The sequence below is a fragment of the Lytechinus variegatus genome, chromosome 2 (genome assembly GCF_018143015.1).
Source record: "Lytechinus variegatus isolate NC3 chromosome 2, Lvar_3.0, whole genome shotgun sequence".
Classification (NCBI taxonomy): domain Eukaryota; kingdom Metazoa; phylum Echinodermata; class Echinoidea; order Temnopleuroida; family Toxopneustidae; genus Lytechinus; species Lytechinus variegatus.
The window spans coordinates 27515286-27540959 of record NC_054741.1 but is presented as its reverse complement, the minus strand read 5'-3'; the positions used below and the strand labels follow the sequence as shown (position 1 = coordinate 27540959).

Genomic DNA, 25674 nt, shown 5'->3' with positions numbered 1-25674 from the left:
TCGAATTTAGAATACATTCCAGTCTTTTTAATTGAGCTATTGTTACACTTCTACAACATTTAAAATTCTTTACAGAATTCTGAGCCATACTACAAAAATTGTTACGCATTTTTTTCCTCAAGTAATTACCAAAAAAAACAGAGCAATGTACATCAACGAAAAATGGGAGGGAAATATTTCATGGGAGGAAACTTCCGCAGTGTCCTTATTTTCATACACCACTGATCAAAACTATACATTACCAAAGAGAAGCAAAAATAAACGCCCACACAAAGTTGGGAATTCAAAATAATATCACATCAAAAGTGGGTTGTTAAACCCCTATACAACAACATCACAATCTTATTATAACAATTTGTTCATACGAACTTTCCCATCCCTACGCCATGCAACAGTTATTGACACTTCCATTCAACTTCTATATGCAAATGCTTGCTCTTAAATCAATTCTATGTCAGCTCCCTGAATCTTTATTATTAACATCATTAGATCATGTAAAGGAATGCATTTTATAGTAACAAAAGAAATTCCTGTATGTTTCACACACGTTTCTATTCTACCTTGTGTAGTCTTAAGTGTAAGATATCGATCCATGAACTCCCTTCAGCAGTAGGGCAAATCACACGCTACAGAAATATTAATAAATGCTTCCGAATCATACTTCATATATGTAAGGGAAGCAGAAAGAGGAATTTCCTTCAGTAAAAATAAAATTCTACAAGCCCTTTCAATCAAAAGTATCATAATTTAGATATAATACAGACAGTCAATGAATTCACCCCTTCCCCTAAATAGAGCATATTAGAAGATTGCATAACATTAAACAGATATCAGAGAAAATGATATAGTCACCAACCAACTGTCACTTTTTTAAATCTTAATTATGTACATAACTCGATCACTTCTTGCTAAAACACAAACAGCAATAAATAACAAAATTTGGCCAGTTTGTGTGGCAGACATCGTCTGTAGAAGTAAAAAGCGCGAGAAAATTCCCCGTACGATTGGATTGCAATACGTACAGTGCTTTGAGGATGCAGAGCATACAGACTCAGTCAAGGGTCAGTTCACACTAAGCTTTGCAATTAGTTTCAGAACAATGATTGATTACATTGACCACAATCTACTATAAATCCCCAAGATCAATCACAAGATCAGTCACCAACAATTGTGGTACTTGCTCCAAGTCAATGATATTTTTTAAAGTTTTTTCTCTTGGCTCCTAAAATGGTATTTAGGAGTAAGAGAGTAAGAGAATATGTTTTGAACTAATAAGTATGTCACTCTTTCAAGGAAAGGCACTGAAAATAAGTTTTTGAAAAATAAGTCTTTAAAAGTTTCAATCATGCCGTTGTTAACACTGATCTAAAATGAACCATAAACACAACAATGAAACAACGTACAATAATCCAATATGTAGCATGTAATATCACACAGGAGCTAATCCTTGATATTGTAACTTGTATTGCATGAAGTACTATGTGTTTCCAATTAAACAGTGTAATAATATACATGTACATAGATTGGCATGGTTTGGTTTGCATATTTAGCCTATTGCAAAGCCAAGACAGGCAAGGAGTGCCTGCCAACATCCTTACAGAGAATATGCTAGTAAAAGAAATACATATCACATTTTATGTCTTAACACACTATGGTGGCTAAAATTGTTTTAACTGACCAGGGGCCTGTTGCAGGAAGAGTTGCAATCAATCACAACTCTAAACATCATTCGCAACTTGATTTTCAACCAATCAACAGCGTGCATTTGGGACTTGCAATTGATTTTTTGACTTGTGTTTAAATGCAACTTTTTCTGCAATGGACCCCCAGTATAAAACTGATAAAAAGCAAAACATAATGTAGAATTTCAAGGTAAGATCACAACATTTCATGATTTCTTACTCGATTGTGAATATTATCTGTGTGAAATTTATTTATTCAAAGAAGTTATTGTTGTGATGTAACGGCATTGATCACCTGAAGGATGTCTGTAGATGATACATTCATCAAAGCAGAGCCTCAAATTTACAAAATTATGATGATGGATTATCCGATTAGGTCTGAACACCAATAGAATGGGCTTGCATATGGGGAACGTTCTGTTTCATCAACATTATCAGATCTGGGCCCCGTCTTACAAATAGTTGCAATTGATCCAATCAACCAAAACTATGGAAAGCCAGCAACATCAATACCTATTATGCATGTTTGTTAAAAATAGTTTCTAACTATAATGCATATTCATACATTCATGGTTTTCTTGACAATTCAGTGTGCTTCAATTTGTTTACAAAGGACATTGTTCAAATTTCTTGGAGAAAATATTATGACGATGGATTTCCATGGAATTGAGGTTGATTGGATCAATTTTAACTCTTTGTAAGACGGGACCATGACATCTTCTCTTGGTTTTGAATGGCCAAGAAGTGTAGGTTTTAGACTGTAAATACATGGTAACCATCGACAACTTGTCAGTGCTGACAACTTTCATGGAATGGTCCCCAGTTCTACTTCTGAATTACATGGACAGATGAAAACATAATACAAACCAATCTGGTTCACTGATAACAAGATAAAGAATAGGTGGGACTATATAAACACAACTGCAATCTATCCATTTCCTTTACACATTTTAAGTAGGTATGTTTGGCGTGTCTGAAATCTCCCATGCTTTGCCTATTTGAAGGTGAATGCCATCTAAGATGCATAGTATTGCAGAATTGTATCTAAACTGGAAACCGTGGAATATTTCACAAAGATTTAAGTGTGAGGTAAAGTCGCTCTTGACTTCTTGTTATGCAGGTTATAATACCACATCCGCACTAGCCAATGCATCTGAGGAGACACATGCTTATGTTACACTTAAGTTAATATGTGAAACATCCCGCTCGGGACCTATTTCACAAAATCATGAAGAGCCTTAATTCTCGGAAACTGACAGAAACACGAATAATCGTTAAACGCAAATTTCTATGGGATGGTAATAAACTGAGGCTCAAATGGTGTTAATGAGGCTGGGAGAATGACACACCTTACATAAATAGATCTTGTAATGCAAGGACCTGTCAACTTTGGGGAAAATAAAAACAACAATCCTGAGCTGGTACGTAACATTAGGAAATCAGAGCTCTTCACAGGGATCAATAACAATTCATTGTGCATATCATTCTCAACTTAACATATACATTCTATGTACACACTTGTATTCAATGATGGTAAACCCTCCTTGATTGATAGAGTATACCATACGTACACTATAGACTTCTGCATTACACACAAACAAAAATGGATTTATATGATAGCTTTTATACAAGATGCAACAATCCTAATTTTCGTTTTAATTCCAAAAAAACTCCTCAATACAAAAACAGTAGTGTATTTTTAAAAGAGAAAATAATAACCTCCAATGAAAATATATTTTAGGACAAATTGTAAGATTCAAATATATATGCAAAATAATAGTTTCTATGCAAGCTGAGAAGATTTCTACACCATCAAGGGGGGTGGTCTTGAAAAGGATGAGATCAATTTCAAAACATACGAAGTTTCTGTGACAAACATCACATGTATCCTACTTTATATCCATCATTTGACATCCATTCATGCTAAACGGGCCCTCATATCACACCATAAATCTTTCTATGATAAATGAAAGTGAAATTGAGACAAGTGCTTGGATGGCATATATCAGCAAACTGCACCTTGTCAATTTGCATTTATTTTCTTTAAAAAAAAATGAACTCAAACGGAGCATAATCTTATTGAGTATTCACATGTTACAAACTGAAATCTACAAAGCAAGACAAATGAAAATTGAAAATTCAATGGTGTCCTTGATAAAAAAAAAACACACAAGAAATATACAACATGAATAGGTGAACCAACACACACTCTGTTGAGAAACAGAAGGCCAATAACTCCTTTATAAATGTATGATTTAAATTCTTCTGTCTCTCAAAAGAGGACTGTGTGCCCATTAAGTATTGATTTAAAGGTACATATTTAACCATGCCTTTAATTTCCTTTCCCCTGAATGTCTTCATTGGTTTAAATCCTGCGGATGACTTTACTTTTCTTATGTGGTATTCCTTCAGATGCTCATCCTGTATATGTAAAACATGACAGAAGTAAAGAAATAATTGATGAATGATTAAAAGAAGATAATTGATGAATAGCTGATTTACAGTATAAAAAAATGAACACATTCTCTCATTATAAAACAGAGACACAATTTGAAAGCATGTTAGTAATAAGTGTCATAAAACAGTATTCAATTTTCCACAGAATACAATTGTCTAATGTATTTTATGATTAAACATATAGCATAAAAAATAAACATAATGCAATGCATTATCTTTTAGTATGTGTAGGTTAATATTCATGTTCATGAATTATAATCATACATAAATAAAAAAATTGAATCCTAAAATCATGATTGACTGCTAGATACTAAAATAAAAAAATAAAAATTATAATCACTACATTGCCATGCAGATGACAATAGCCAGACTAACATGCTAATTCATGACAAACAAAAAATGGTGACAAAATGTAAATGATAGCTCTATAATTCAACCCATGCTCAAGGCATACATCAATAGCTCAAAACAGGAAATGGTTTTGTATAACATAATTCAACAGTCAAATATCTGAAGAAGCAAATGTAATAAAGTCACCACAAGATGGCGCTATTAACTTTCTGTCTCTCAAACAAACTGATGCTTCAAGGTTTGTTAAAATCAGTAGAGATAGAGCATAGGATTTGGGAGCTTCTTGAACATAATTTGAGCTCCCATTAATGCAGTCATTTTGAATTCTGTAAAGGTACAATGACTTGTAGTAAGGTAAATGGTGAATTGCAATTTGGTCTTACAAATTTGTATATTTTCCATTTGGCCTCATCAAACATGATCTAATTCTAGTTCATATTCAACCAGTGCATCTACTAACCATTTGGTCTGTTTGCCCTTTAGCCCATCCTCCATTTTATTTCCAGTTATGCTAATCTTAACTACTCTGCTGGGACCGAGAAAACGCTTTAACCAAAACAAAATGAATTTATTTGAGTTCTCAGACTTTCTATAACTAGTTTACTGGAAACTGATTCAGGAAACCGGTTTGGAAGATCGCTTTGCTAGCGTTCCCACCTGATCACACGAAAGTGGTTTTCAATATCACTTCACAGAAAGCAATCTTGTTGCTATGGAAACGCTCTCAGTGGGGTGACACGTTTCGCGCGAAATTTGAAACCGCAGTGTAGGATTCTACACCTATCACGTAAAGTAGCATGCTCAAAATGTGCGAAGATCGCATCCCGAAGAACAGTTGTGTTCTCACTTACGCTAAAACCAATTTAATGAGGCAAGGCGATCTTGAAAAGTACATCGTGAGGTGGTTTTCTGAACCAGTTTGGAAGATCGCTTTCAAGACCATTCTCACTACACGTTAATCTAGTTTCCACTAAACTAGTTTTAGGAAGGAAGTGAGAACGGTGTCTATGACTAACTTCTGATGATCAAACCGAAGGGTCTCATGAATCTCACTGACTAAACCAAAGTTTTTACTCACATGAGGTCAACTTATAAAATGGGGAGTGAATATGAGCTTTGAAGGTTTGAATCATGGTAAGACTGGGTGAAGAGCTTTGCGTACACACTATGAAGACAAGGTAGTCCTGAAAAGGACTTGTTTCTTCTTGTTCGTTAAACAGTTAACTTTTCGGAACTTGCACCAAAAGAGAACAAGCAGTCTTTTTCAGCACTACCTTATCTACATTGTGTACCTCTGCAAATGATTTCACCCAGAGGCCCATATTCTGAACTTGGGTTTAAATTAAACCCTGATTTAAAGTTATGGTTAAACTATGGAAAGCCAAATGGGGCACAAATCACTAAAAATGCACATACAATTGTTAAATGATATAATACTCAAACTGTTCATAATCATGTGGGAATGATAACTGAAGTATTTTGAAGTATTATTCTTCGTTTTGAAAGCAAAAGGTAGCAAAAGTGAACATTTGAAATATATAATATAGACAGAAATGTTGAAGTTTTGGCTCCCCATAATTTTAGCACAGACCGTGGTCTAAGGAAAACCCGACTTCAGAATACGGGCCAAGGTGTCTGCATACTTGACATTCTTCTACTCCTAGATGTAAGTGTTCTCACCTGTATTCATAATCAATCAGGTAGTATGGATTCCTTTCCCCACTCATTGAGCTTCTTCTTCTCCACCTCCTTCTTCAGCCTCTGCTTCTGCCTCTGCCTCGGCTCCGCCCTCCTCCCCACCTTCGCCTTCCGCTTCGGCAGCTTCGTCGCCGTTGCCATTGGCAACCTCTTCCGTCTTCTCTTCCTCCTCCTTCTTCTCCTCTTCAGCAGGTGCCGCCTCCTCCTCTTCCTCTTCCTCGAAGTCACCAGCTTTCTTGAAGGCGAAGGCACAGTAGAGGCTAGATGCCTCCCATTCGGACTTGGAAAGGGTGCCCTGTATAAGAGAACAACACAGCCTAGTTTAGATTTCCTGCAATTTCAAAATGCCAGACATTATTCATCTTACAGGAGAATGAATTTCATGAAGGATCAGATGCCCCCCACCAAAAAAAGAGAACAGAATGAGAATAGATACATCAAAATGACAGTTTCAAAAAAAAGAGATCCTCAAACTGACAATTATATTTTATAATTGTAAATCTTGTGTAGATAATTTCCCTTCTATAAGATTAGTCAATAGGTTTTCATACCCCCCCTCCCCTTAAGATGCTCCTTGTCTCTGGAAATATCTGCAGAACACATTTTCTCATTATGTATCTCAAGCAATTGAGACCACCTACTGCCCCTCAAGAGAAAAAGTAGAGAAATTATAAAATGTTCATTGTTGAGGATGGAGGCATGAAAACTTACTTAACCCTATCTAGGCCGGGGGGGGGGGGCCTCGGAGGCCCCCCCTCAACGAATCACGCGATATTTTCGCCGCGCAAAATTTTTTTGACCACGCTGCTCGCTGACTTTTTACTTTCAAGTCTTGCGCACCTTTTGAGACCAATTTTGCATCACCCGGGTACGTGGTTCCGAAATTACGCAACATTATGTAAGTGCATGTCAGACCAAAAATTGCTCAAAAACGTGATTTCGTGTACAAAGTCAATGCAAATTGTGTTTTCAACCAAAATTCATAAATGCATGATTATTTTTAGTTTTGCTGGTCTAAATGTATTTTTTTAATGCTTTTTATGATCACAGAAGAGTCCCCAACAAATTTCATTGAAAAAAACAATGAAAAACAAAAGGTCAAAAAACAAAGAAATACATAGGAAATTGCAAAAAACAATATAATACATAAGAAAATGATTTGATATCGCAATTTTTTTCATGTACACTTGCTAAGAACACCACAAAGAGTTTCTATACCAAAAATTAGTACATATGGAGCTTTATTTAGGGAGTTAGAGGAAAAAGAATGATTTCGCATACTAATTACGCATAAATTAGAATAATCACTTAATAGCGATTCGCATGAAAAAAATTACTATACAATCTTGTAGATTATGTCCAAGCCAACCCGCGTGCCGATTTTCGGCGCGATCGCGTGGTCGACGGCCGAGATCTTAAGGGGGGGCCTGGGAGGCCCCCCCCCCGCCATATGAACTCCCAAAATACCCCGGCCTAGATAGGGTTAAACGTACATAAACTCATTGGAAAATGATCACATAATCTACTGATTGAGTAAAGATGACCGCACACCTTAAGACTGGTCTGTGATCCGATTTCAGAATAAAATGTAGCAGAATTTGATGCTTATATTGAGACTTGGAATTTCTTACTGTGTAATGTTCTAAATCGCACAAATACCTACATGTATGTTCAAAACTGTGACTATGCTATCATCCTTCTTAGAATAAAAGCGAATTTTATATCTAGTCGTAATGACATCATAACAGTCGTACCATTGGCTACGATTTGAAGCCAATTAGGCCTTTAATCCAAAATAAAAGCTTGCAATCTTTCCAAATGGTTATATTAGTATTCTTTCAATTAATTTTGACCTCAAATGAAATAATATTTTCACATTTTCAGAAAATGAGCAAAATGCGATTTGTTCCAAACTTGGATAGCAAACAGTCGTAAGGTGTGCGGTGGCCGTAACTTACGATGGATGTTGGTTTCTTCTCTTCATTCTCCATACCCATGACCTCTGTATGCCTGGTAACAGCATGGCTGTAGTCATCATCTTTCTTACTGGCAGGTGGGGTGCCCTTCTCAGGAGGGTATTGCTGAAAGAATAAAACAAACATTGGCTGATATGTAAAACCCTGATATAAAAAAAGCCAGAAACAAGAAACATGCTCTGAAATTAAATGCTCATATTTTGATATACATCCTAAACTTTCTTCTATTTGAATAATCTGCGCATTTTCAAAAAGGTGGAATTCAGGTACGAAATGAAGAACAAAGAAATTCCGTTATTTACTTCCCTTTCCATACAGATTTCATTCATGACTTAAGTAATGTGATAAAACATTAGCAATTAAAGCGTAATCCATATTGACCAATATATGTTTCTATTCAAATGGAGTTGTGTGCAGGATAGAAATAGCACTGGTATTCGCATTATCGCATACATACAATTTCATGACATGTACACATGTAAATACGTGAACATTTGACACACTTAATACTTACAGGTAAAATACAGTAGTTGTAGCAAACAATTATTTCATGAGAAAGTCTTTAAAATCAAGGTTAACTGCCACAATGTTATAATATATCTAGATCTGGTACATTGAAATAAACTTATCTTTGTGAAATCATGTAATTTTAGCTGAAAACAGATAATTCTGATGATCACTGACACAAAAATTGGAATTCTGTGCTTAATTTGCTCATTTCTCAGCAATTTAGCATTTCTGCCAAGAGTCAGTTGGCACATAGTTTTTATTCATACATACAAACACTTGGGTGGCCATTTTATCGGATTCTGTTTGAATTCATTTTGAAATCGTTACCACAACTGGTGTTTATCTTTAACTTGTTAAGTTTAGCCAGGGTAAGATAGGAGCACCTTGAGCATCTAGCAAGTTGGAGATAAGCAATATACGAATATCCTACATTATCATTATTATTATTATCATTTTTATATGTACCTCAAGAGCTTGCATCTTTGACATGAGAGCTTGGTTGTCTGTTTCACCACAATTGTCTTCATACACTTCCTGGAACTTCTTGAAGTACACTAATTCCATATCGAACTCTTTAGCCATCCTGTATGAAAGGAAATAAACATAAAACGAAAATTAATTAAAAAAAATAGAGAAAGATATAGTAGTTTGGGAGGTACCAGGACCTGCATGTTGGCTTAGACAGTTATAAAGCCTCATCAACGGGAGGTCGTGGATTCGATCCCCGGCCTAGTCATACCAAAGAATTTTAAAATGGGGTCTTCTGCTTTCTGGACAGATGCTCAGCATTTAGAATAGAGATGAATAATAACAAATGTATTAAGTAATGAAGGGCCTGTTGGTAGAGCAGTTTTCGAACTGAAGTGGCTACCCTGGGTAAATAAAACGTTATCATTTTATACTCTTTACTTCTCACTCTTATAATTTTCCCCTTATACTTTATTTGAGCTTCAAAGCACACATTTGATCTTGTCTTACTATGTCTGTGCTTTCTAACATGCATTATTTAAGTTTTATTTCATTTTTTGTTATATTCATGATTGTTCTATGTCCATAAATTACAGAAGAAACATATGAATTGGAAAAGTTTCATGATTAAAAATCAAATTATTCTGTACCATATGGAAGTAATACATATTTATAGGATAGATAATGCATAAAAACATGAGTGAAATTTGACATGTTTAACACTGAACATCACTAAATACAACATGATTCTAAAACGCATTTGACTACTACCACTGAAAATGTACTACTTACTCTTCAAGGAGAGGGAAGTAGATCAAGAACTCAGGACAATCTACTACACCCTCAAGATGGAAATCATACTTGCATCCAAAGAGTGGGAAAGAATCTTTGTTCTCAAAGGTGACCTTGTACACATCATTGCCGAATGACAGATCTTCACTCGCTTTTAACCTTGATCTGTACCAAAAAAAGAGAAAGTGATGAATAGAATAAATTGAAAGAAAATGAGTAACAGCAAAATAGATGACCACGTATTGCTGTTCACAAATAATTGTCTCCCCTAACATCAACCAATAAATTCCACATCCAGACCCTTAAATCTACTACCCGGTACTTGTAACTTTTTATCTCTTCAACCCCCCTGTACATTACATCAACCAGTTCCCGTCGATCTCTAAAATGACAGAGGAACTGAAACAAGAGAAAAAGAATGCATAACTATATTTCATGTCTTTTCCCAACCTTCCCATCCAAACACAGTAAAAAAAAGGAGGGAAGATCAGGGCAAACAGCAACTTTTTTATCCTTTCCCCCCATAATATATATGATCATTTGCCAGGTATTCTATTCCAAAGTCCATTAAAAATTTGAAGTGAATAATTGAATGGCTCCTTACACAAGCTCGTATCCATTAGGAATGGTTCCGACAAAGTATCCACCGGGTCGCAGTCTCTCACAGGCGTTCCTGAGCATAGTCCTTGCCCTGGCAGCAGTCTCAAATGAGTAATGGAAGGAAAACTGACAGCTGCAAAGGTCAAAGACGATGTCTTTGTCTTGGTAGCGTTCTGATAAAATCACCTGCAGAGACAAAGGTAACATGAGTTGTAAATCCAAAGGTACCGTTTAAACTATTAGTAAATGACATGACCCCGTCTTGTATCTCAAACTAATTGAAAACATCCATTTTGTCATCAAAATATATGGTAATGGATCAGTTCAGAGAAGCCTTACAAAGTAACTTATTCATTAGAGACATTAGTAACTGTTCCAAACTTTGATAATTATACTTAATTCGTGGTAAATTTTACATGTCTTTGAGAAAGTTGTAATGGATATTGCATTGAGGAAAGAGTTCACTGAAAATATGTCATAAATCTCTATGAAAAGAAAATTGTCATGAAACAACCCATCACTTATCAAGGATACATAGAATCTGATAATTTAAAAACTGCCCTTCATATTCAGAGCAAGAGATTAATAATTGTTCTCTCTGTGATCCCAACACAAACACATAACAAATGTGGACAAATATGTTATTATCTTATGAATTTTCAGTGTCTTACATTACAAGAACTTTACCTCAGCACAATCTGCTGCAATGAATTCTGCTGCAAAGGTCTTTGCATTACCAGTACGTCTATTCCTGTCTGCCATGTCTCTGTATCTCTTCTGACACTGTTGTACTGACACAGCTGCGATATCTGCAACAAGGAGACAAAAATTGTCATTTATAGAGTACCGAAGTGATTATGTCACAAAAAAACTTGTTTTGCATTTAAGCACTTTTGATACCATGTTTTGGTAGAGCATGATGAAATACCTCCACTACCAAAATTTGGTGCTATTGGTCCATAGGGGCCTGAGATATGACCTCATGAATACATAATTAGCCTGTTGAAGTCAATGTATTATCGGCCTGGTTCCTAGCTTTCAGAACCAAAATTGGAAAATTGATGACGTCACACTTTGGTACTCTATAAGATATCCACCACATCATTACAATTGAAGTAATAACATCATACCTTACTTTTCTTTCCTGCCCTCCATATTTAAAAAATGTTGCAATTCCAGATATCAGGCCTGAGAGTGGCAATTTTCAAAAATATCTGTTTTTTGTGAATGTAGGGAGCGAGGTGACCAGAGTCTCGCACCTAACGGCCGAGGGTCCAGGGACAACGCCCCGGAGGCGGTCGAGGGGGCGAAGCCCCCCAAAGCTCATGGATTTGGAGGTTTTCAGAGGATCTAGAAGGCATCTCCTCGACACCATGAAGTACCTGGAATTTGCTGAATAAAAGGGAAAGAATTGTGTTTCTGAGGCACAAAAGCTTAAATTCACCAGGAAATATACTTTCATTGGTAGTGCATGCAACAATACCTCCCGTACAGTAAGCTTTACCGGGTTCCTCAATTTTCCGTATGCACTTACTTGCCACCTTTCCATCCACTGATTTTTTAACCCACTTCCAAGTCCATTTCTTACGAACTGAAGCGTCGATCCCTTTCACCCTCGCCTCTTCACCTCGATAAAGAAATTTCTTTGAAAAGCCACAATTTTTCACAAACTTTTCTTGTTTTTTCACTCGCACGAAAGAACTCCCGTATTGACAAATCACCGTAATCACGCCTTGCGCTAACCCAGGGAGCTTCCCTGGGTTATCATAGCGCCTGCATGCATGAATCGATTGCTGCCATCGCGCGCGCACCGAGTGCACACTGTTTCCTCCACTGCAACATGCAAACGGTCTGGTGGGTAATACAAAATGGCAGCACCCATGATCCATACCGACTGTGTGCGATAAACTTCAAATAGCCGTCGAAGAATCAAGTTTTCGAATGCATGATGGCAATTTTCATAAAAAGTAACGACAGCAAGTTGCCAGAACTTTTAACTCTGTGTGAATTTGGGAACAATGTGCCCTTCATTTTCTAGCAATTTTGCGAATAAGGCATCGAAAATAGACACACTAACCCCCCTTAATTTTATACCGGATTTACATCGATCTCAGAGACCACCTATGTTGGTGAAAAAATATTGGGAACCCGATAAATATCGGGAGAATATCAGGCCTGACATATTCTAAAATTATTTTAGTTATTTAATTATCACTACTGGGGAGCGAGTTGGCTTTGTCGGTAAAGCATCTGCATGATGAACCAAAGATCGTGGGTTTGATTCCATCCTGGGGGGATGACTGAATCCTACATTTGATTTTAATGTGCCCCTCCCTTGCTAGTGCAAAAGACCCTGTCCCTGACTTGGTCTTTACTGCAATTCTTTAATACCCAAGAAAAAACTTTGATTCTGTAAGAATCATAATAAAAAAAATATATAATAACCAACCTCTGCTCCCTGCCCCCCAAAAAAGATTAACAAATAAATATTTCTTTAAAACTAAGACTGAATAGCAAATACATAACTAATTCTACAATAATCAAATAAGACAGACACAAAAAGAATTGATGGCTTAAAAATAAAACACTAAAACAGAATGTAGAATGGCAGAAATCTCCAAATGCATGATGGTGTAAATAATTCTGAATCAAGAATATTATCAATAAATCCAAATATAAATGACAAAGACAAGAATATGTTACCTGCACAGACTAATTTCTTGAGGTTTCCTTTGGTCCATTTGAGAAGATCTCCTCCTTTCCCGCAGCAAAGATCAAGTACTGTACAACCTTTCTTTCTGTTAACAGCCTTCAGTGAGTTTGCGATGATCATACTCTGTCAATTGAATGTTGGACAAGCGTTAACATGTAATAGGCCTTCTGAATTGCCATTACCTAATTTGTTCAGCAATGTTATGGCTTTCACTCAAGGGGTTATTTTTTTCACACGCTAAAAGAAACAAAATATTTGAAGCTATAACCAACCCACTGATTCAACAAAATACATGTCTACATTACACATTGTAATCACAGATAGCATGTGCATTTAAGTATGACTTAAATCGCACTTAATCCGTTGACTACTGAAATATGTAAGTCCCATACTCTTTGTACATGGATCACCAGGTTCCAGAAACCGATGGGTTTAATGTTAACGCATACATAATATGCAACACACAATCTTATTGATCAATACGCAGTAGTGCGCGTCCTCTCGGCATGATCTGACCAATGTGGTAATGCCTATTATACCGCATGCAAATAGGCTTTTAAGTGGGACTATAAGTCATGCTTTAATCTTTGTGAAACACCCCCAGATGTCATATGAACAGGTCAAATGACTGGGAACAGTAGATGTGCTGAGCTTTTAGGACTTAGCAAAAAAGCCTGTGTAATGCTTACAGCTTTCAAATTCACAATATGTTCAACAGTATGTGAAAATCTGCAAACTGTCAAATAATCTTCTTTTTAATGCAATTCTTGCAGCTGCCAGCTTAGAAATAGAGGTCTGTTCACTTCCATCCCTTCAATATTTTGAAGAAAACTTTAAAAATTTGCAATAGACTTATACAGTTAACATACTGTAAGGCAAGCACTTATTGAAATAAAATACAAGAGGAAAAGCAGCAAATGAAATTTACTGTTCAGTTGAGAATAACTTCTGTCTCACCTTTATCCAGTTATTGAAATTTCGTTGGTAGTAAATTCTGCTCCTGGCTCTGTCAAACAATGTTCCTTCTCTTAGATCATTGTAGTGCTTTGCTACGGTCCCTGACATACCCTGCAAAAACATGAATAAAAAAAGAAAACAAAGATAGAGATTTAGATTACATGTAAAACCATTTCGAGTAAACATGTCATCCATTCATACATGAACAATTTCTCTTGATCCAATCAAGAGTGTGATTTAAAAATATAGATACAGCGGATATAAGTAAACAATGGCAAACAGGTATGTCCTTCACTTTACAATCTATCGATAATGACTTCTGTAACCATTGTGAAGTACGGAAATTAAATATTTATTTGAACTTCATTAGTAATCAACTAATAGCACATCAAAATGACAAAAAAGAATAGATGAGCTTTGAGATAAGAGAATAATTTTCCTGGTATCACATCGCTATTGTTTAAAGACTGCTACACAATGGTCTTTCGTGTAGCAATTTTTTTTCTCTCTCTTACATAGGACTGTATAGAACGTAGTTGAGAGCTTTTCTCAAATGACCATAAATGAAAAATGAAAATCAATCTTGGCAAGCAAAACTATTCTCTGGAGAAAATATCCTGTCAGTCAGGATTGCACTGCTTGCTGAAATACTCACCGTTTCTTTCTTAGCTTCTGTTGAACCTTCTGTTGCAGCTTCTGTTGTACCTTCTGTTGTCTCTTCTGATGGAGCTGATGTTGATTCCTCCATCTTCTCTTCTGCTTGTGTAGCATCACCTCCATCTGTCACTGCTTCAGGGGTCTCCTCAGGAGCCTGCTCTACTGCTACCTCTGCTGTACTGTCTGCTGGCAGACCATAACAAAATAAGGTTATAGAACTTAACAGCAACGCATTATACACTTTGTACAAAAGCCACAACAATAATCCAATCAGTTAAGGTTTCAGAGTTTAAATCGATATTGCTTTGTATGTGGATGATAAAAAAAAACTGGGGTATATTTGTTTAAATGAAGATTCTGTCAGTAGGCAGGGCCCTTAAAAAGGAGCTTCTTTCATTAAAGTAATATGCATTGAGAAAAGTTCTACATGTACATATTTAAATAAGTTAGGTGCAGATCATAATATCTCTTTTAATTGCATCGCTGCTGCTCTACATATCTATCTTTTTTTCCCCTTTCTTTGCAAAGAGGAAGGATCAATTCTTTCATGCAATGAATTTGAATTCAAATATTCTATAGAGTGTAGTCTCAACTCTTGATCTACAAACTACAAAAGGAATATTTTCACCTGATAAAAGTTGTTGTTTTTACACTTTTTTTTGTTGGAGTCCAAATGATTTTTCCCCCATCATGATAAACCTTAAGAATTATGCCTTAAAATAATATAGGTTTGAAAAGAAGTTGTGATTTAATCAGGTCAAGATAACACTTTCTTGTGACCTATATCTTCTTGATAGACGTTTGTTAAATCATGCTATTTTCAAGCTCAAAATGTGATGTGATTAAAGACGTAAATATGTCCCTTTAAGAACGAGTGATGCCCACATACATGTACATGTTCATCCCTGATAGAGCGGGGGCAATACCAGATAATGATCATGATGCAAAACAGGTTCCCACTAGGGAGCACACTGCACCATACTTTTCCTGAGAGAAAATTGAAAGCGCAACAGCCGGTTGTCGGTATTGACCAAGTGACTAGTTGCATCTTTCTTGAACACTTTTAAGGAAAGTTGATTATCGGGTTAAAAATATAATCATATCAATATGACTCTGCTTTTACTTCAAAACTGTTATAAATTCATGTAGGAAACAAATCATCATTCTATCCTTTTCTATGCGTTACATCCCCAGTCGTTTGAAGAACAAGCGAGACTTATTTATTTTAGATGATAAAATTAATAGTTTGATACGTAATTTCATACCAATACAAAGATTTTGACAACTTCCCAATTCAAACCTTTATAGGATTACAATATGACTGATCGATAATCATATTGATTATTTCTTCTTGTTCATGTGAAAGAATGCTATAACAGCCAGCGAAACTCAAATACTGTCACAAGATAAAGTTAAAGATGTTGCAACTTAGTTAAATTATACCAATACGATTAAGCTCACAACTTTCCAATTCAAAGTTATAGAGGCATCCAAATTCTCAATAATCGAACTATAATTTCTTCTGCTCTAAGAGGCAGAACTCAAATTCAATTGAAAGATGAAATTAATAATTGTGCAATATAAATCATCAATCCAAATATTTGTTCAACTTATTAATTTAAAACTGTCATTGAATATATTTACAAATGATCAATAATTACACTACTATTTCTTCTTTTCATGTGAGAGAACAGGAGCCACAAGTGAAACTCAAATATTCTAGAAAGAAAAAGTTGATACATGTTGCAACATAAAATACCGTAACGGTGTATTAACCGCACCTTTTTTCTCAGCCGGATACAAGCAAAAGTTGGGGGTGCGGTTTATACACGGTGATGGGTCTGAGCCAGCCCGCCGTAACCCCTCCCATACATGTACGATGTCTGCCAGTTCACAACACATCGAGTGGCCGGGAGTAGCAGCCCAGGCAATGTCGTTTAGAGGGGTATGAGCCGCGGGAAGCGATTATTACAATCTTAAATATTGTCTATAACAAACGCACCCACCTTTATGACACTAATTTTGACTTTATTCTCGATTCAAAGTAGTGAAGTTCCCTGGCTAAGTTAAAAGAGACGCAAAGCATACTCGGTAATGAGCGAGAGTTGAGTGTGAGCTTAGAGATAGCGTTGTAATGTGGTTAAAGTGCGACTTAAGCTGGCGCTATTCAATGTCCCGTTTCGGGCCAGCTTGTTTTTTTCCTGTTTGCTTTTCATAAGATACCATGTAAACCACGCACGAGAGAGAGGGCACGAAGCCGTAAAAAACAACTGGAAAAAATGCCAATTTCTTTGTTTCTTGAACCTTACTGTAATCCCGCATCCGAAATTCATGCTAAGACATCAAATTTCTGAAAGTGATTGTGAGGTTGTGATGCAAGAAATGTGAATGTTTCTTCCTCCTACGCTGGGAAAGACACAGATCATAATTTGTAATTTGATAAGATGTACTGGTACTGTATCGTAGTTTGCAATGTACAAGAACGGCAGTGCTGTGTGTGTGTACACTGTGGCTGTGAGGCGAGTGAGTGTGTAAGTGGCCAATATTGTCGGGACCTTTCTTTCTAACATTTGTAGATGAATTGATCAAAAACAGCAGACTTCCACACACCGTTAAACTCTTTGGATGCTTTGAAATATTTCACATAGTTTTTGTTACTTTGTACCTCAAATGGTACATGAGAGGATTTTTTTTTTAGTCCAAAGTTGGTGGTGCGGATAATCCACGGGTGCGGTTTATAGTCCGTTACTTACGGTACATGTATGAATATGATTATTTTACTCTTACAACTGTCTGGGTCAAACTTTCAAGGAATATGACACTATCACTCACCACAGGAGCTTCCTGACTTCAACTAACAATTCCCCTTTGAAAAGCAAATATTGCCCTTAACATGCAGAATATGTAACACATTTCTAGAGCACGCAGAAGCTTGTACCTCAGATTTAAAAAGTGGAGTCACCAAAAAATGGGTAGACACAGAGACATCAGTACGGTAGTTTTGTTCAGAGGTTGCAAATCTTCTTGCAAATTTAGGGCTATATCTACCAAATGACAACTCAAAAACCAATACACTATTGAATAAAAGAGTACGGTGTTAAACCAGCGTATTGCACATGCCGGTCCATGCAAAAATCTTCAGGTCAAGTCAATCTTGAAATTCAACTGCCATACATGTAATAATCAATATACATGTAATGATTGTCTGCATTTGCACTGAAGTAAAATCAACAGCATGCTAGCAGGTTGCCTTCATTCAACAGGGAGTCTGAGCGCAATGCGGGATGATGACAGCTGCAACTTGCAACTTCCAGGTTGATTATTACGTGCGTTGCAGAGTAATTGCTATTCAGCAGCTCTCACACGCATGGTTTAGAGCACGATTCAAATCGCTGAAATCGATCACGGCGCACAACTCTAGGCATTCAATGTTTGGAAACTGTGTCCGATTTTTGTCAAAAAACAAGATTCTGCTAGTATAAGTAAAGAATTTCTGTTTGCCATATTCATTTCAATTTTATTTTTGTATGACATTACTATTCAACATCTACACATGATTTTCATTTGATTCAATGATTGTACCATATTTTTATGTTGGTCAAATTGTGCTAAGTGTCCGATTTTGGGGCACTTTACTCTACATGTAGATCTATGATCGGAATACGACTGGATTCCAACCAGCGTGACGTGCATCACCAACAGCACAGGATTCTCAACAAAATAATTCTGACACTGACATGACACAGGCTTAGACCAGACTTTGTATTCTAAGCATCTGCGTGCTTGTCTCTTTGTTTTTTAATAAAAACATATAAAATCATGAATTATGGCCTATGGCGATTATTTTTTTAAGTCCAACACTAACAGGCAACAACAACCACAGTGGCAAATTGTATAGAACAGATAGCGGAACGTTCAACGCTAGTGGGCATGTACATTTTGCTTAATACATGACATCATCCAGCCACTGCTGAGAGCCAATTTATGAACGAAAATATAGTAAGCATATGCAGTGCAACTTCCATTGCCCAAGTATTCCACCAAAACAAGTGTGTACAATTCTCTATCGCCTTGTACCAAAATTGACCTAGAATTTCAGTTTCCTATATTTTATATGAATTATGAAAGGTGATCTCGGAGGATCTATTTTCTCATTGGTAACGCACAGGTACCGTAAGCGAATTATTGACTTATTATTGCTTTTCCATCAAAATCTTACAAATTAGCGTTGATATGGCATCGTGTTCATTGGAGATTGTAGAGTTTATCGCAACATGCACAAAGCCAATTGATTTCCGGGTTTCGGAGCGTCGCATGAATATGCATGAAATTTCCGAATCTCAATCATTTTTCGATCAATATTGGAGCGATCGGATTACGAACCAAAACCATTTCCCACGTAGACAATATGACCAGATATCGTTATCGATACTTTCGCATGCAGTCCGAAGGAACTATTTTGGCAGTTCAAGTTGGCAGTCAAACCGCCAACCTGGATTAAAAAAATATTTGCATCTGCCGATAGATATCAGGAATCGCAAAATATTTTTCTTTATCGATAAATATCATATAAATTATTTCATGATATTTTTCAACCGAAACAAATATTTTACAAATCGTGATTTTTATTGACAAATGCAAGTATTTTTAAAATCTAAGTTGCAGCTCTGCACGCGTGTGTATCTAGGTATCATAACAAAAGAAATCAAAATGGCTTCGTAAACAGACAGGGGTAAGTGAACGCTATTGCTCTTAATTTCTTTCAATTTTACGACTATTTATTTAATGAAAAATAAAAGAAATCTAATCAAATGGGGGTAAACATAAAACTTGCCCATGTACATAACTTTGGGCGAAAAACTATAACTAAAATTGGTGATTTAGGTCTAGGTTCACCATGGGTAATCCTGTCCGACACGCAAAGGCATGTACGGTGATTCCTGGCGTTAGTGGGGAGTGAGCTACGTACAGTATATAACTTTCACTCCCCACAACGCCCCTGGCTAATCATGATGTAGTCATGTCTAGTCTCATGACGTGATCTGCGCGATGACCAGACCAATCAGCAGTTTCCGATTCGCTCAGCAGTGATGGTCTATCCATTGTGCAGTATATGGACAATTTGCCACCCACTGAGACTGAGTGACAACATCGTGAACATATCAAATTTCAACTTACAAATTTTGGGCTTTCCATTTTCCATATATTTTATAAATTTACATTCAAATTAGCCTGAGCCAAGGCTCCTGTTATGATCATGCCTATGTGTATCGACATGTGCTGTGATGATATTCTACACTGGCTTGTAATCATAAGATTGGTGGAATTTCGTCAAGAAAGATCTCTCTTTAAATTAAAAAAAAGCAAGTTCACAAACGTGGTTCTCTGCGAATGGGACCGAGCTAAACTCATTACGGCATGCAAAAGCACATCACCTCACATTAAAGGTCTAAGTTCAATATAATCCCAAGAAATATTGTAATACAAGATAGATTTTTGAAATCTTAAGAATACAAGAAATGATTCTTACCACTCATATTTGTTGATTTGTGTTAATTTGGTGGAATATTTGGATACTGGAAACAGAAAAAGTTACAGGAATAACGAATCCACTCACACGTGTTGTACTGCGTGCACGGCGCGTGGATACGCGCGGACGTCGATTGCGCGGAAAGTACAAAGACTTAGCTCTTCAGCTTATAAGTCAAAACGGGGTCGAAACGAAACGGGCGTCGACGACGGAGCCCGGCGACGAAAAGTCGAAGTCCGAGTCGAAGACATCATCTACCGGTTTCTGCATATTCATGCGTGGTTTAAAAGAATTTTCTTGAAGTTTAGATTTAGGCTTGATAATTAATATCTATGAAAAATACACCGGTACCCGCTGGTACCGGTCATGCAGTGTAGGACACTATATACTCGTAGGCCTATAGTGTACGGTCTTTTTTATGGGGGGTGCCAGAAGGGGGGGCTGGGGGAAATATTATGTACCCACGTAAGAGCCGAGGGAGGGGGAAAGCTTTAACCTTAAATCTTTTCTAAAAAAATAAATCTATGGTTGCTGAACAACATCGAAAAACAAAACAGATGGTGGTTTTTACAACTCACCCAAAATCAATAAGAAAACAAATTCAATCGCAAAGAATTTGGTTCTACTAAAGAAATGGGCCATATGGCAGGCGCGTAGCCATGGGGGGTGGTGGGGGCGGTCGTCCCCCCCAAAAAAAAAAGTCCCCAAAAAGAAAAAAAAAAGGGAAAAAAGAGAGGAGAAAAGGAAAAGGGAAGGGAGGAAAGGGAAGAAAGGTAGCTTTGTGGTTTTTTTTTTTTTCTTTATTTCTATTTTCTCAAAGAGAAACTCCTTCACTCTTGCTCTAAATTTATATATAAATTTTGCTTCCGCGCTGCGCGCGGTTAAATGACAATACTAAAGTTCTCCATTGTTTCCCCACCCTTTCTCTAACCCTGTTTTCCACTCAGATATGTGTGTTTCTTGCCAGTTAAAGTCACAAATGTATACATTAGTATAAGAATTTTTTTTAATTGATCGCGCAACTTCTGGTCTGGTCGGCTGCGGGCGGATCAATTTTTGCCATAACCTCCATAAAGTCAACTTCTCCCGCTTTTCGGTTCATTACTAAACCACCATAATTTGATACAAACAGAATACTAATTTAAAAAGAGGAAGGTATAAAATTCGTATCGTATTAAATAAAAAAATGTACAATATTTTTTAATCAAATTATATTAAACTTCATGTTATTTCCCTGCACATTCATCTTCTGTCCTGTTTTGCGCCCTCAGTTTGAAATTTTGAATGACACTTTAAGTTCCTTATAATTCAAAATGAAGCACTTCAGGATAAGTAAAAAAAAATTAGGCATCCTTTTTTCAATAAATCACAGAAGTTTCAACTTTTTTCCTTGTAATGAAGTTCAATAATCTTAGAAAATCAATTGAATGACAGCCGATGGGGTATTAGAGATATCTGCATTTAATGAAACGCCTGCCCTTTGAAATGAGTTTCATCCTCCGGAGAGGAATATCTTCCTCCGGGCATCTACACTTTTTTTCCTCTGTTTTGCGAGTTAAAGATATGCACTGTCGCTAAATTGTTTGTAATCAAATCTGATCTTTCCAAGGAAAGTATTCAAAATATCTTTCAGAATAGTTCTTGGGACCCTTTTCATGGCAAAACAAAAATTGATAAAACGCTTTAGCTTCCGCGCTTCGCGCGGGGTTATTGTCATTTTTATTTCCTCTATTGTATTCCTTTTTTGTGGGTTCACAGTCAATTTTGAAAAGATCATGAAAACAAGGTTCAAAATCACAATATAGTCAACTGAATTGGAGCTGAAATAGGTACAAGAGACAAGAGAGACGACTCCTTTTCATTTCAATTTATAAAAAAACAAAAGCTTCGCGCTTCGCGCGGGAGCTCCCCCTCCCTGCACCCACCCCTAGGGAGCGTGCTTCGCGCGTTCTGTAAGTGTTGGATTTACCGCCCCCTCCAAAATGAAATCCTGGCTACGCGGTTGCCATATGGAGGTGCAAAAGAAATCCTTTCATCGCACAATTATTCCTCGTGGATATTTCAACCCTAGCTGGTATCAAATAAAATCTAATTCAGAGAATCAAATATACCCTCAACTATAGCTCTCAACCACGCGATGTCCCATTAAAATTTCAACGATTTAGAGGACTCGATCACCTCGCAGCCCTCACTATTGAAATCTGAATGGCTGACTTTATGAGGGGCACTATAAATTTCAATAAGAGACGATATTTCTTGCCGATTTTGGGGGGTCACTTTTATTAGATTATTGATATTCTTATAGATGGTACGTATGTGCACTGCATTATTTTTTCATGCAGATGTATTTGCGTGGGTGGTATGGGTGGCAAATCGAGCCATATTTTCAATAACGGGCGTGCATGGGTACTCCAGGCGGAAAATCATATTTTGAACAGATAAAGTATAACCAGACAAACAAGAATTAAATACCTTTTAAAAATCAAAATAGGACAAAGAATAACAAGGTTATAATTACATTTTAAAATTTTGCATGATATTGGTCATCCGGTTAAATTTATGCAGAAAATTTATTTAATAGCAAACTGACGATATCACATCCTCGCTTATTCTTTGTAAATGATTATTATATGAAACTATATTTATCTAAACTATATCCTCAAAAAAGATCGATAATTGATTTGTCAAATAACCATGCATTGCTGCGATTCTTTTGTTACAAAAACGGCAGTTAATTTATTATACACATTGTGTATGATACTCTTTGTTACTCTTTCTCATTCATTCAGGAGTAAGCCAAGTGAACGAGCGACAAAAAAAATCAAATTTTCAAGAGCGATATGTTTGATTTTTAGTGGTCTTTGAAAGTAATATTAAAGGCAGTGGCGTACCGTGAGTCACGGCATGGGGGGGGAGGCACCATCACAATTTTTGAGTCATCTAGTGAGCGAGAGAAGCGCGCTCAGTTGGCAGGTACATGTGTACTGACCTACGGATATGGATCTCAATAATGCGAAGCGCGAGCTGAAAATGTTTGATATTCAGATCTAGAAAGGGACATTATAAGCAAATTTTTGTTATCATGTTACATACCTGTCTCGCTTAACAAACAATACGAGCGCGAAGTACGAGCTGAAATTTCAGTATATATTGACCCCCGAACAGGGACATTTTAAGGACTATATTTTAGGAATCAATTAGAGTATGCATCTCACCATATTCATCTAATGCGAGTGCCAAGCGCTTGATGATTTTGTTAGAATTATATCTAAAGACAGGAAGCACTTGTCATTGTAATCATGATTAACATACGCATCTCACTAATCAAATATTGCGAGCGCGAAGCGCGAGTTGAAATTTAGGAAATTCAGACCTGAAGAGGGGCATTCTAATTAAGGCTTGTTTGTAGGAATTCACTAAGACCATACGTATTTCACTCATCAAATGATACGAGCGCGAAGCGTGAGCTGATTTATTTTTTTTAATTCAGATCACCGGGGATATTCTGAGGACTATTTTTTAAGGAATCAATTAAGAGTACACATATCTCACCATATTCATCTAATGCGAGTGCCAAGCGCTTGCTGATTTTGTTAGAATTATATCTAAACACAGGAAGCACATGTAGTCGTGGTAATGATTATCATACGCACTAATGAAATATTGCGAGCGCGAAGCGCGAACTGGAAATAAAGGAAATTCAGACCTGAAGTGGAGCGTTCTAAGGCTTGTTTGTAGGAATTCACTAAGACCATACGTATTTCACAAACCAAATGATGTGAGCGCGAAGCGCGAGCTGAATTTTTTTATATTCAGATCAGAAAAGGGACATTAAAGGACTGATTTTACGAATTCCTAAAGAGCAGACATATCTCACCAATCCTTCAATGCAAACGTAAGCACGGACAGGATTTTTTTTATATTAAGACCTTAAAATGGGGCGATCACTTTAAGTAGTCATGAAAAAGAAGCATATGTCACTACATAAAACAATAATAGCTCGAAATGCGAGGAAACACATTTGATGTTATATGACTTGATTTGACAACGTCACGTCTCTCAAATTTACTTGAAAATTATAGTATTCCGAAAAAAATATTTGATCTATTATATCCAGTGAAACAGACAATGCTAGCACCAGGAACAATGAAGACATAGGCCCTGAGCAAATTATGTTTCATAAAGTTACGAAAAAAAATATTGATGTAATATACATAATTATAATATGATATAAAATTATTAATTTCTTCTTTCCCACTACGTTTCTCTTCCTTTCTCCCTCTTTTTCTCCTTCCCCCATTTTTTTTTGTTAGACGATGGGGGGGGGGGACACGTGCCCCCCATGCCCCCCGTAGTTACGCCATTGATTAAAGGTATAAGAGAATAAGGCAGGGAATATGGGTTTTAATCTCAGTGATACGACACTCTTTACAATTTCACGAGGGAATTTGGTGACCTGGGAGAAAATTATCAAAGTGAAACCTTGGAGCATTTTTTAAATTATAATGTAAATCTACAGCCTGAATGGGATATGCAAATAGCATGACCCCGGACCGATGCCCTGTATAACACATTAATCTACACAAAAGAGTATTACTTCAGAGGATGTAGTAAAATCATAACAAAGGTGTCGATCTTGGGGATGGAAGATCGCCCCTGTGAAAATATTGAATTGCTCCCCCTTATATGATTTCGACAATTGAAAAATGTATAGTATTCAAAGCAAAAATATGTTTGAAAAAACATTGGAAAGCAATATATATATAAAACCTTTATACCTGACATTTAAATATGCTCTTAAACATACAAAATTTCCAAGTTTCTGTGTTGAAATATTGCATGCCCTCCTCCAATCCGAAATATGGATCAAAATTTTTAATAACTTTAGCATTTCATGGAGAATAAAGTGACCGAATCACTTTCGTAAAAATATATATCATCAAAAAAAAAAAAAAAACTGAGAGCGCTTTTGACAAGAACAGACAAATCTAAAGGTAAAACTTGAATTTTCCGGAATTGATATTTGTGATGGATGAAAAAGGTGAATTTGAGGGGAAAATGTTGCTATGCATGCTATTGTATTGCAGGGGATAATTGACTTGCTATTAGCCTACCCGCACGCAATTGAAGAGAGCATGAATGTATTTTGCAATCAGATGTTATGTTGTGAAGGACCGCGCGACCAGGTGGGAAAATGTTCAAATTTTAATGCTAAAAGCTTAAATTAGAGCACTTGAAGACATGAATGGAACACTGTGCACATCATTCGTAAATACGAGGGCC

At 36.5% G+C, this 25674-nt stretch overlaps 1 protein-coding gene across 2 annotated transcripts; it reads right to left on the bottom strand.

Moving 5' to 3' along the window:
• Positions 1–20515, bottom strand: LOC121407733 (mRNA cap guanine-N7 methyltransferase-like). Of its 2 annotated transcripts, none has more exons than XM_041598928.1 (11): positions 20392–20515; positions 14860–15047; positions 14205–14315; positions 13238–13370; positions 11222–11343; positions 10539–10720; positions 9935–10099; positions 9140–9257; positions 8147–8269; positions 6171–6483; positions 1–4103 (listed from the first exon to the last, which is right to left on the bottom strand). In XM_041598928.1, exons 1-10 carry the CDS (start codon positions 20396–20398, stop codon positions 6214–6216), a joined length of 1419 nt encoding a protein of 472 aa, XP_041454862.1. In that variant the 5' UTR covers positions 20399–20515; the 3' UTR covers positions 1–4103; positions 6171–6213. The 2 variants fall into 2 exon arrangements, with proteins under 2 accessions (XP_041454862.1, XP_041454863.1); XM_041598929.1 differs by having other exon boundaries at positions 14860–15044.
• Between the last annotated feature and the right edge of the window lie 5159 nt (positions 20516–25674).

What these genes read in the sequence shown, in the direction of transcription:
- LOC121407733 (XM_041598928.1), bottom strand. An exon ending in CAGAAGCTAAGAAAGAAACG is followed by an intron (nt 14,316 to 14,859) that starts GTGAGTATTTCA and finishes ATGTTTTTGCAG; the next exon opens with GGTATGTCAGGGACCGTAGC. An exon ending in CAAAGATGCAAGCTCTTGAG is followed by an intron (nt 8,270 to 9,139) that starts GTACATATAAAA and finishes TTATTCTTTCAG; the next exon opens with CAATACCCTCCTGAGAAGGG.